General features: G+C 35.4%; 1 protein-coding gene across 1 annotated transcript in view; it reads left to right on the plus strand.

The window, feature by feature from the left end:
• The first annotated feature begins 6,929 nt into the window (after window positions 1-6,929).
• LOC128217785 (sodium- and chloride-dependent glycine transporter 1-like) overlaps window positions 6,930-14,173 on the plus strand; it is a 30,582-nt gene continuing 23,338 nt past the window's right edge. Inside the window, exons 1-4 of the mRNA XM_052925168.1 lie at window positions 6,930-7,313; window positions 8,233-8,370; window positions 8,731-8,897; window positions 13,491-13,633. Of these exons, the coding sequence (XP_052781128.1) occupies window positions 7,293-7,313; window positions 8,233-8,370; window positions 8,731-8,897; window positions 13,491-13,633 (469 nt within the window). The 5' untranslated portion in view covers window positions 6,930-7,292. The remainder of the gene's footprint in view (window positions 7,314-8,232; window positions 8,371-8,730; window positions 8,898-13,490; window positions 13,634-14,173) is intronic.

A 14,173-nucleotide genomic window follows, 5' to 3' on the forward strand; every position in this document is an offset into this window, starting at 1 on the left:
ACTCAAGATTATTAGGTTTAATTTTAAAGTTCGCAAATATAAAACATTTCTGAAGAAAAAACACAAGAAACTTTAAGTATAGCCAAGAAATGAAATTGAAACACGAGCGTGATCTTCTTTGGAACGCCTCAACTCTCTTATGTTGTGACATCTTATGTTTATTTTTAACTGACATTTCATTATATATAACAAACATGTTATTATGTCTAAATGAACTGTTATTTGTTATTTTGTCTAGCAAACATATTATCTGTCTAAATGAAAATTAGTATGTCGAACTGACATGTTCTTATGTCGAAGGACATGTTCTGATTTCTAAATAGCATGTTAGTTTGTCTAACTGTCAACTGACATGGTTTAATGTCTAATTAGCATGTTATTTTATCTAGCTCACGATGAATAATGGCCAACCGAGGTATTGTCAATACCCGTCTTATCACGTCAAGAGACGCTATGTTGCTGTTGAAAAAATACCAAGAGACTAAAGCTATTTGATAATCATTTGAGTATCAGGCGGCGATAATTAAAAGAAAAAATTATATAATTATCTACATTATAAGAAAATGGTTATATATACATTTAAAAACACCTGGAAAGAATTTATGCTGTACGGAATCGTATAAGTCCCATCGCGTTCCCACCCCTCGTCTTTGAAAATGCCCAAGAAGAAACCCCCACGATATTTGTTTGCTCAAATGCTGCATATGCACGGCGGGGAATCCACGTGACCAAATGGTAGGTTTCAGTGCAAGATGGCGTCACCAAAACGCTAGACTCGAGCCGAAAATCAAGGCAATACATATAATTATAAAAGTTTCTTTATTTTTTAACATAGCCTATCATATGTCCACCTACCTAGTGTGTAATAGCATATCCATGTTTTCCTTGAAACTTTAACCGTTCTCGAGAACACTTCTGCAATGATTCCAAAATGTACGAAATCCGACTGGTAGGTTACAGTTCCATTTATCATTTTGGCTCGGATTTAGCAGAAAATGAGGTTGTAATTTGGGAAAATCGCAAAAACACTTAAGTTTTGTTTAAACATAACAGGCATATGCATTTGGCAACGAATATTTTAATGATTTTAAAAGATATGAGGACGAAAAGAAAATGATAGGTTGCAGCTCCGATTTTTGAAGAGATAGGTTGCAGTTCCATATAAAGGTTGTCGTCTGGACTGCAAATTATGTAATGTGATTGTATCACTGATATTGTATACAAGCATGGAGGAATTGAAATGTGACAAACTGTTTTTTTTATGAATTAAAGATATATATATATATATAGGATTATTGAATAATATCACGTTTAATATATAAATAAATGTTAAACATCCTGATATTATATACACGTCGTGTATATAATATCAGGATATTTAACATTTTTATTTATTTACTGCCGATATATTATTATGTGAAGTATTATGGATACAACTTTTTTACCACCTCAGATAAGTACATCCAATAATTTAACCATGCTAGATATTCTTATCTTGCCCACGGGCAAAGATAAAATGCCCGTATGGAACTCCTTTTTAATGGTCACCACATTGTAATTACCTCCCTTGTTGAAGACTGTCGTCTGTAGCATCATGGAAACCTTATCTTGTGGCAATATTTAGAATGCTAGTTAATTATTTCTCGCTTCGAATGTCACCATAAAACAGTTTTCACGCACCATTCAAGAAATAATGGTTCACTCTCCTTAGGACTATTTAAAGACCGATTTTACTATTGATTAAATCGGAATCACTGCGCGCATATCCATGACAACCACGAAGTATCTCATATCCATACGCAATTATTTTCACTATGCACAAAAGAGTTCCAGCAAAAAACTCATTTTCAAAAATTATTTTTAACTGAGGTGGGAGAAAAACCATCTACCATAGCCGCTCGCGTATGAAAGGGTAAACCTCGTTTCCGCAAAACACCCTACGCTCGGGACGGAATGAACCTATCTTACACTCTCGGCCATGGAAGAAACTTATAACCTTTATCCTGATCAAGTGTTAAAGATTTCTTTAGTTGAAGTTACCTTTAGGTTAACACAAGGTTTAATAAACAAAAAATACCAATCACTTGTTTGGTATTTGTTCATTTAAACTAAGGTGGTCTCAATTGGTCCAATGGAGGAATAAGCTAGGTTTAAACCACATCATCCTGCGATTAAACAATATTTTTGCATATAAAATGCATGTTGACATTGAAAACTAGTCGAGTTTAATTCGTTGATATTGTTCAAACGCAAGCAACAAAGTTAAACGTTATACTTAACTAAAATGACAAACATTGCCTTTCATGAGTTCTGCTTACATGAACTGGTGACCAAATATGTATTACATGTAATATGTAAGGAGCGATTTAAAAGTTCAAACGTAATTGGGTAATAAATATATATAGCTTTATTTTCCCCATTTTCTGGAGATGTACATGGTATATGGTAATACATACATAAGCATGAATATTTACAAACACAATACAAATTTGATAGTACATAGTAATGAAAGAAAGTCACAGTAACATAAATTGCGACAAGTTTGTTTTATACGCATTAAGTTGGTCTCGTTTATAAATTATAATTTAGCCGCTGCATACAAGTCTGATCTTACAAACGATAAAGAACAATGATAATGCATCGGCTAAAATCAATAGACTATTTCCTATTAATTTAAGCAATATTTCTTCGAAAGCGAAATAGAAATAGCTGTTTAAGGATTAGCTCATTTTGTCGAGTGGCATTGTCATTGGTGAAGTGCACGCATCTAAATGCGTCTTAGTTTAACACATCATTGTATAATTTAGCACAGTTGATAAGGAAGTCCGGGTATAATTGTACATCGAGTACCTTTATCAAATGCTCGTCGATTTTGCCAAGTGTGTATATAATGAAGGACTGTCTCGATATCGTACTAAGTAAGTCATACATCGGTCCACTCAAACTTTTAATCGCCACCAGGAATAAAAGTCGCGAATAGCTATTGTTATTTGAGCAACACTCGAACATCAAGTGCTCGAGCTCATGGCTGCATTGTCGATGGCATAAACGGCAATCAATCGGCTGGTCTGGGGGACGCTGGCAGCAAACACATGCTAGCAGCTGCATGAGGGAGAGGCTCTCGGGACGAGCTCTCGCGACGGACCACACACTTGATAGGCACAGATGCGGATAGATCTGTTTAAACAGATCAAAGTCAGAGCTTATGTCCATTCTCGCTTTCCATGCATTCACTTCGTGGTTGTAGACAGCTGTTTTGCAGACACGTTTCCAGATGTACTTGTTTGGGAATGACACTTTGACTAGGTTCAATATATAATATTACAACACACACACATATATATATTAAAGCTAAAATATCAAATGTAAGAACGGCATCAGCATAACATGAACTTTTTACTATGATATTTACAGTGAAAATGGATATATTTGTCGTGTTTTTTTGTTATGAGAATGGCACATGAGTCTTTTCCGATGATCTTTGTTGGAAGCTGTTTCGACAAATTTCATCTAGCCTTTTCCCAACGTACACCTAAAGTTTCCCTTTGTATTGCATTTCTGTCTGTGGGTGCTGTCGCTTTCTTTCTGCGTGAGGCCAGTCTTGACCTCACCTTGTGATCAAACGAATGCTCACTGAACACTTCTTTTGTTTTGTTGTATCGCTGCCATTTTTTTTGGTTGGCTGTTTAGATATCCTGCATTCATTTCGTTTAGGTTGATGAAGGGAAAGACTCTCTTATTCGTGTCATTGGTCTAAAAGATAAAAATGCATTCCATATGATATATCGAAAATTGCAAAACATCGATTTACACGTAATACAATAAAAGTATACTGGTGTGCAGATTTTATCACAGATAATGGTTTAACAATTCAACTCTAAACGTGTAATACATCAATTTGTCACAGAAAACAAATCATTAATGATGGTAACCTTATAAATAAGTAAGCAGAAAAATCAAAAGTATAAAAACAGCAGTCTCGATGTGATTTTCAATGATTTTATAATTTTAGATTATGTTATAACTATGTAAAACGAACAATGGTATAGAAAAATATCAGTTGAGTTTTATGGGAACCTATATGTTTGGCTTGAACACTAAAACTAAGTCAAAGAATCTGCAGTCCAGATAGCAACCAAATTATGGAACTGCAACCTATCTCTTCAAAAATCGGAGCTGCAACCTATCATTTTCTTTTCGTCCTCATATCTTTTAAAATCATTAAAATATTCGTTCCTAAATGCATGTGCCTGTTATGTTTAAACAAAACTTAAGTGTTTTATGCGATTTTCCCAAATTATAACCTCATTTTCCGCTAAATCCGAGCCAAAATGATAAATGGAACTGTAACCTACCAGTCGGATTTCGTACATTTTGGAAACATAGCCGAAGTGTTCTCGAGAACGGTTAAAGTTTCAAGGAAAACATGGATATGCTAATACAAACTAAGTAGGTGGGCATATGATAGGCTATGTTAAAAATTAAAGAAACTATTATAATTATATGTATTACCTTGATTTTCGGCTCGAGTCTAGCGTTTTGGTGACGCCATCTTGCACTGAAACCAACCATTTGGTCACGTGGATTCCCCGCCGTGATATGTTTTGTACAATAATTTGTGCCGCATTTTTTCCAGACAAACGTATTAAAAAAAAGAAACACCGAAGTAAATGTCAAATCTCTCAAATTTATTTTTATTGAATTTCTAAAGTTTATAATATTATTTTTATGCAAAGTACTACAAAATTGAAAAATAATTATAAAAATTGTAACAACAAATGTCGCTTTTTTCTTGGGCAATATTTGAGACGAGGTGTAGTATCGCGATGGTCCTAATCAATATTGAAAGGATGTTATTATTTTGAGTTATTTTAGATGTTCGTTCTTGAATGAGAAATATTTTAAACAGCAAGACAAGAAGAGTGCATTAAGTCGAGGGAGGCTATACTTACATGTAGGTGTACATATAATTTTCTTCTCTTATAACACGTATACAAATATACTTGTCAAATGAGCGTGTTATAATGTGCAAAGCACATGCCTTTTTGTCCACAATATATGTTAAATTGCCAAATGAACTTGTTGTTATATTGACCGTATTATGCACCAGTCAATTGCAACCACGCCCCCCCCCAGGTCCGGGGGTATACCGGGGAAAGCCGGGGAAATGCGCCGTGTTTTGACCTTTCAGGTGGTCCCGCAGTGCCGGGTGAATGCGATGTCGGTTAGACATAATTACATGTCAGTTTGACATAATCACATGGCGGTTAGACATAATTACATGCCAGTTCGACATTATCACATGTCAGTTCGACATAATCACATGTCAGTTCGACATAATAGAATGCGATGTCAAACATACGACCGTCGTAGCGTTCCATAGTCTTCATTATATTTAATGCGTTCAAGATGAGTTCACCAGTTTTTTCGACACGTTTTGCATTAAGGTAAAAGGTTACTACCCTTAAGACCAAAGGCGATATGTGTGCTTTGGTATCAGGGACAGGGAGTGACGTTAAGCATGGGTCTATATTTATATATTTACACCTCAACTTCCATTCCTTAAATGACTGCCTTTCGGCAATTGCGTTTATCAATCGATGAACGCAACATCTTCGGATATGTTCCGATCGCAATTCATCGCATAACAATATACATGAAAACTGTTGATCTTGTTAATGTTTGAATTGTTTGAATTGTGTCAGCAGGTCCAGTAAATTATAAATCAACGTTTTAGAAAGTGTTAAGTTATCATATTTTGAAACGTATTGTTGCCAATAGTGTTTCAATTTTACGTTTAAAAGTGATTCGGACTCCACACACTTAGATCTGGCGTCGTATTCAATAAGCATCTTAGTAATAATTTTCAACTAAGTGAAAAAATGCCATTTTTCTAATTTGAATTTTAAGAAAACGAACAATGTTTGAACACCAAAAATATGAAAATAAGCAAGAAAATGGTCTAAACAATATATGCATATGAATAAATCTGATGAAAAGTAGCGGGTATTTAAAATAATCGTTGTCAAAAATTACGAAATTCTAACTAAGTAGAAAATATTCACTAAGATGCTTATTGAATACGGCCCCAGCCCAATCGCGTTCACACCCTGATAATGACATCAGCCCCGCAATCATTCCTTAATTAAACAATTTAGATCTGAAATAGAGAGGTTAGCTAACGTTAGCATTCGATGCAAGCGGGTATTCAAATCGCAAAAGTTAGCTGCAAGCACTTCATAGTTACTTGACCTAGGGAGATGTAACAAGAAAGCCAACAATTTTTCGCATATTGCTATTAATAAATGCAAATGCATATATTTATTTATTGACATGTACATGTAAGTAGAGATTCCCGTAGCTGCTGTTTGATGAGCATACACGATAACGATTTTTGATCAGAAAAGCGATTTTCTTTCAAATAACTTTTGATTTAATCAGATCACTTGACTATTAAGTTTGAACAAACTTTACAATGGACCACGTATCTCTTAATAACCGGATGTAGTTATCACTTTTCTTCTTATAGACTGCGCTATGATTTCGCCTTTAATTTCACGTGATACCTATTCGATAAAATGGGGGAAAAAAGTACATGTACACTGATTTTCTTTTTTGAACTGGGTGCATTTTATTTCACGGGGTACTTAACAGTGACTAACAATTACGAATTATGTTGAACAACGCATACTTAGTTTATTCCTTCCTGAAGATTAAATGGAACAGGGAGATAACTCAAATTTGCCTTAAACATATACAAACAGTAGTTTCATACCATTGTTTTTCTGTGAAAACATTATTTATATCCATATTTGTATATTTTGTTTCGCCTTCAAAACACACGCATCTAATAATTAAGAGTACAGCATAGCGTGCAATTATCTTGCTTTAAATCTAATCTATCGATAATCAATATGATTAACTAACAAATAACAATACGGCTGTATACATTGGGTATGGACTAATGTTTATCGTCTGGGTATTGGGGTGAATCGTCATTCTTCACATCACATACCCACAAAGCGAAATATAAGATCACAAAAAAGCCCACAAAATTTCCATGTAACGCGATAAGGTTTTGGAAGGTTTGAATTCATAATTACAGCGTTGTGTCATACTGGATATATTCAAATGCTCCACTTAAGTTAAGTTTTGTTGAAAGGAAGTGTACAGGTGATTTAAGTTGGAATACAAGATGCACAATGTGAAAAACACGAAAGACAACGAAACAATAACACGCCACAGTATTACATATAGCCTTATATGGAAAAACCTTTGATTTCTATTTAAAAATGCCTGGATTAAAAGGAGGGGTATGAACTACTTGTTACTTTATTATCTCATTTATAGTATTTATAAACTTTTGTATTGAATTGGACTTATTGGAGCATTTACATTTGTTGTATACATTTATACTGAAATGTTTGATATGGTCGATTCAAAATGAATATGGTCGTGCCTTAAGGCAAATTTATATTGTAAACATTTTGAACTGTTTACATCCTGATCTTGCTTGATTTAATTCAGCACTAATTAAATACCTGAGGGCCATGGGTTTGACGTACTTTGCCTTAATTCATCCCCCTGTTGGGAACATGTTTTCTATCGTCTACCTCTATTTCAGTGTAAAACATATTTTAAATAAGAAATCATCATCATCATCATCATCATCATCGTCATCGTCGTCGTCGTCTTCATCGCCTTCGCCATTGTCATCATCATCATCTCATCATCATCTTCATCATCTTCATAATCATCATCATCATCATCATCTTCATCATCTTCATCATCATCATCATCATCATCATCATCATCATCATCATCATCATCATCATCATCATCATCATCATCATCATCATCATCATCTTCGTCATCATCACCACCACCACCACCACCACCACCACCATCTTCTTCATCACCATCTTCATCATTATCATCACATTTCTTTATTTCTTTTCATCTCCTTAATATTATTACCAACAACATTGTCAGACATTTATTGTCGGACTAATATACTATTGTTTAACAGCACTGTACGCCTTTTGATTTTATTTACAAAGATTTGACAGATATATATACAAGTACTAGTTGTTTAAGTGTTGTTATGTTTATTTTGATGTTCGTTCTTGTCCGTATTGCAACATATAAAACTTTTCAAAAATAGATGAACTCTAAATGTTCCCCTGATCTGGTACTTAGTTTCAATTACCTGAGCTTCTTCTCCCCCGACAGTCAAGGGAGGGTAAGGGCGTGGCCGGAGACCAATCATCCATCGACTCTACGGGCTCCGTGACCATCAGCCAGGTCAGCTTTGACCCAATACCCGGCGGTCCCCATGATAACAAGGCATTTGACGTCGGTACATCCAGGGTAAGATTGCTTAGTGCAACATGAGAAATAAGTGTTAAAACAATAAAAGATAAAGAAAAAGTTTAGGCAATATCAAAGCAATATGGACGATTATGTTTACATAAACGACACCACCACCACCACCACCACCACCACCACTACAACCAACAACAACAACAAGAACAAAGGAATTGTCATTTGTCTTCTGTGTAAAATTATAAAAGGTTGTGGTACCAAATTATCATTGTATTTTTTCTGAAGTCAAACTAATGACAATTCTATAAACCTCCTTAAATTACCAGATTACACTGCAAATACAGTTTTTAAAATTCTTATGCCAAAATTATTAACCAACTCCACATTATCCCCCTTCCCATATAGGCCACACTGGATACCGTGGATACAGTGGACAGCCGGAAGCAGCTATATGGTGTGGATGAGAACGAGGAGCGCGGCAACTGGAGCGGCAGGTTCGACTTCCTGTTGTCGCTCCTCGGGTATGCCGTCGGCCTCGGCAACGTCTGGAGGTTCCCATACCTCTGCTACAGGTAACTTCATAACTATAGCCGTAAAAGTTAAAGTTTATCTAGTTTTAACAACTCGATGCTGTTTAAATAGATCTGGAGTAAAGCTGTAACGCAATGACCGAAAAAAATCGCCGGCATCCGATTATGAATACGTTGTAAAAAGTACTGGTTCCGGAAAATCCGTCGAATTGGCTTGGGGCGAACGCATAACTCTTCAAGCAATCTTACTGGTACCCTTTATATGAGAGCTTAACCACTTAAGAATGAATGAAGGACAGTCTGACCACTTACAATAAGAGGTCGGGAATCATATGGCCGTGATAATGTCAATCGACTTCTTAAAGTGACACTGTTATTCAAAATCATTTCATACACATGTATAACAAAGATAAATTTTGAGTGATAAACCTTTAATTTCTTACTAAATATTGCATTTATGAAAATCATTAATTACTGATAACAAGATTGTAACCGTGTATTTATTAGCTGAAAACACAAACATATTAAATGATTGGTGAGTGCTAAAAGATTTACATTGATCTTGAATTGTCTCATGAGATAGAAATACCCTGTTTTCAGCACCTTTCTTTCAAATTAAACTCAGTATCCTTCATAAGAACCATTGTTTTCAACATTTATTTATCATTTTAGGTATATCAAAACAATTGTTATTAATTATGGTAAATCTTATTTAGGAGTAAGAGTACATCTTAAAACTGCACTCTCACAGATTAAGCGTTTTGACAACTTTTTTATGTTTTGTCTTGGAACGAGCCAATTTTTGCGAAATTCCATGGAAACCAGTTATATAAGACTGCTGACAAAAAATTAGATCGCAGATTTTTATATTAAAGTTAAAAAAAATGATGTTTTTATGCATTTTTTCTTAAACCGTTAGTAACTGTTAAAAACATTAATTTTGGAATGGAAATATGAAAATCTACGATATGATATTTTGTCAGCAGTGTTATATCACAGGTTGTTATATACTTGCGCATAAATTGGCCCATTCCAAGACAAAAATAAATAAATAAAAAGTTGTTAAAACGGTAAATCTCAATCGTAACAACTCGGCCATCTCCGGCAAGCTTCGAGATAGACCTCGTAAATAGTAGTAAGGATATACGAAAGTGCGATGCGGCTGCCGGCGATTAACACCGTTTCAATCCGCGTAAAGAAGGCCCATTGTAACAACAAGGAGATGGATTGTGTTAAATTAAATGTGCTTGTTTAAGAGAAAATATTTATTGTAACCTCAAAGAATGTTCGTTTTATGGATATTTAGATGTTTCCTTATAGTTGAAGCACTCTATTTCCTCTAGAAAAATCGTGAGCACACAGAAAATGTACTTGACAGTCATTGAAATGATCATACGGTTCATGGCATGCATGAATCTTTACATCGGATTAAATGCATGCATGGACTAAATGTCAACATTTTCTCAACAGTTATAGGAGTACCCTATGAAATGTAAGTTTTATTCATACTTTGCCGTGTTATTTTACACACCATGCCTTGCCATTAAAACAACATTACTATTCTGTAAAATCATTGATTGCATTGTGCAGAGTTTTGTGGGTTGTGGTAGGATGGGTGTGAGCTTGGCACCCAGTCACCTTTACCAGCTGAAAGCTATGCATGCCTTTACTTCAGCATTATTGGGTTTGGGCTGCAGATTTTTTTGTATAAACAGTTCTGTGGGGTTAGGGTGGGGCGGTGACTATCCACGCAGTAAGCTCGATTGTTAGAGTACCAGTACACCGTTCATGTGGATATGCACCAGACAATTGTAACCACGCCCCCCCCCCAGGTCTGGGGAATAGTGGGGACTTTGACTTTCAGTACAGCCAACCCCGGCTAAAATCCCCACCCTGCGCGGACGATCCAATGGCAAAATCCCTGCCAAATGCCCCCACACCCCAGGGACTCTAGGTAAGGTCCATTACCCTTTATATTTTAAGCGAAGTTAAAACCACCGCATTCACCCAGCACTGCAGGGCCACCTGATAGGTAAAACACGGCCCATTTCCCCGGGTTAACCCCAGTATTCCCCTAAACCTGGGGGGGGGGGACAATTGACTGGTGCACTAAGTTGACAGAACTTGTCTTAAAATTGTATTTGTTCAAGGCAGATCATGCTTCACTTTACCTCCTAGGCTGTGGATAAAACCCACTCATTAGAAGTTTCCTTACACATTATATTTGTCTTAATCTTTAATTATTAGTCTCAATATCTTTGAGTAAATTGTCATTTTTTATTAAAAACAACAACACCAAAAGAGTAACTGATAAGATACTCAACCGATTTATTTTTTTGTAAATAAAAGCCATAACAAATATTTAGCCGGGTTACTAAGCTTTTCAGCAATGTATACCAGACTTTTTCAATAATACTTAATCTATTTTGAATAATTAGCCTTTAGATCACTCTTCACCAAATGACTCTTTTATGTCCAACTCCATAAAATGCAAACAAGAATAATTACAGTTTGGATCAACATGTCTCTTTATTTTATTTTTAATATTAGTCAAGTAATAACAGAGCCATCTCAACTCAACTCAACTCATGCAATCCAATGTAAAATTAATGATAAATTAGGTTTTGCTCCCATTTTTACTTTCATTTCTGTGCCAAGCCCTTTTAAGTGCATTGAGTCTTTTGGGAGACTTCACAATATTTCTGGCGTTTAATCCCCATATATGGCTTTAAGTTGCCATACAAATTTAAGTCTTCATTACAAAAAATACTGTATGTCTCCACTTTAACCATAAACACACAAAGAGAGGACTATTTTAAGCATTACCATGTGTCAGAATTAAAGATCTTTCTTTGCATTTTATTTGTCTAAATGTATTACCGGTCTCTTTAGCAATATCCTTGTGCCTCTTTGAGTACTTGGCTTGACAGTTTGGTTTTTAATACATTGTTTTGAATGTTTTATTTGTACACAACAATGATGATGATGATGATGATGACACTATGCTATGCCAAAACCTCAACAAATTTTCTTCAAACAAAAAAGGACAGTCATTCAGAATAACTTTTATTACATCAATAAAGTATCTTGGAGGGGCTTGAACCCACAACCTTGGATTTGAGGCTTATCCTCTAGACCACTTTCACCTTTTCACATTTTAAAGAGCCCAGTTTTCAATATGGCATTTGCAAGGATGTGCCCTATTAAAGGCTTTTCTAAAGTCTTAAAAATTTAACTGAACAAAATAGTTCTCCTTTATTTGGTCTGCCAATGCCATCTGTTTCTGTTTTTGTAGTTATCTTCCCTCCTTAATATAGGAAAACCACTTTAAGCGTAGATAAATCCTTTACCATATAACCCTTTTAAAATATGTGTCTGGGTGTATCTAATAATCACAGGCCAACAGATGACTTTTATCTGCAACTTCACATCAGTATTGAGTCATCAAATATTTGAGATGACAAGATGTTTCACTGAATGCTTTGTTTCCATCTTGCACTCATTTCCCCAAGGTAGGCGTTGCAGTTGTGTTAGATGATTTCCATGCATTGCAGGTCAATCCTCATACAATGGCATTTTTGATTTCATTCGGATTCCAGTGCCTGAAATAGAAAACATAAAATACAACAGAAATAATAGGAATTATATTGTCAGATCAATTATTTTAAAAGCCTGTACAACAACAGAAAAGTATTCACAAAATATTAAGTGCAACACCAATTTAAAGCTGCATCCCCACAGTTTTACTGTTCTGCCACCTTTTTATTTTTGTCTTTTAACGAGCCAATTGGCAATTATTGTGCAAATGTATGGAAACCAGTGATATAGCACTACCATTACCTCATCCGCCTTTTTTCATTAGAACAAGCCAGGAATTCAGAGGCGGCTGCACCACTGGTACCATACTGCTCTCTGAAAATGACAATAAGATTAAAATTTAAATGTCTGCATTTCATTGGCACAGTAAAATATAAGCATTTTTCAATGTTTCTGCATCACCACCACCGGTGGATATCAAAGAATTTAACCATGAAGTTCAAACTGGGACCAATAATAGTAGTCTTACTCCCAGCTTGAAAGAAATGTGTGCTGGTTCAAACTCATTTTGCTAAACCACTTGAATGAAGATCTAATTTAGAGAGCTATATTAGTGAACAGGCATCAATTGTTTCATTACATTAAGCTGTTCGATACCAACACTCACGGACATATAAACCATACATCCTTGGTTAAAAGAATGTAAATTTTAATTATAAAAAAAAATCAAGTTAATGAAATGAAATGTATATCTGTTAGAATCTGTCAAATGGAAGGAGACTTTACCCCACCCACTAAGAATTAATGACATTTCCATTTAGTTTCTCATTAGGGCTCTTTTAAAACCATTTTTATATTTTAATAAAATACAATAATATAAAAATAACACTTACACACAAATAAGTGGTAACATTTACGCTCCTCATTCTGTCTTTGGTCTAACATATCTCTTGGTTGTTTGAACATCTTCTTGTCGGCCATGATGGACTATTTTCTTACGACCCGTATTATATCCGAGGCCATATCTTGATAATAGCCGAGGAGTTCCGATTGGGTAAATCTGTGAGAGTGCAGCTTTAACTTGATGGTACATTTCAGAAATGGTGGAGGTGCGTTTCTCATACCGTTCGCCATTATGATGGTTATAGTTGGCATGCCCCTGTTTTACATGGAAGCCTCTATTGGTCAGTTTGCCAGTCGGGGACCAATGACCTGCTGGGGCTTTTCTCCCGTCTTTAAAGGCAAGTATCGCGATACTTTAGGTTGTAGTCATGTTTTTTAATGAATTGCTTTAGAGCACATTGTAGTTGTAAAACATAAAAATACACATCGTATTAAGCTGAGACATTATATACTGGAGAACCGTCAATTCTCTAAGGAAGCTGTGTTTAAAGCAGCAATCTCACAGATTTACCGCTTTGACAATTTTTTTTAATTTCTGTCATGGAATGACTCATTTTTTGCGTAACTATCTGAAAACCAGTGATATAAGACTGGTAACAAAAGACAAGATCGCAATTTTTCATATTTACTTTCAAAAAATAATGATTTATGGCATAAAGCGTTACTAACGCCATCTGATTTTTTGTCAGCAGTCTTATATCACTAGTTTCCACGCATTTTCGAAAAATATGGCTCGTTCCCAAATAAAAAATCAATAAAAACGTCAATCTGTGAGAGTGCAGCTTTAACGACACCCCACATTTTACAGGCGTAGGTATAGCGATGGTGCTGGTGTCAGCCATGACGTCCATGTACTACTACATGGTGCTGGTCTGGGC

The sequence above is a fragment of the Mya arenaria genome, chromosome 14 (genome assembly GCF_026914265.1).
Source record: "Mya arenaria isolate MELC-2E11 chromosome 14, ASM2691426v1".
NCBI lineage: Eukaryota > Metazoa > Mollusca > Bivalvia > Myida > Myidae > Mya > Mya arenaria.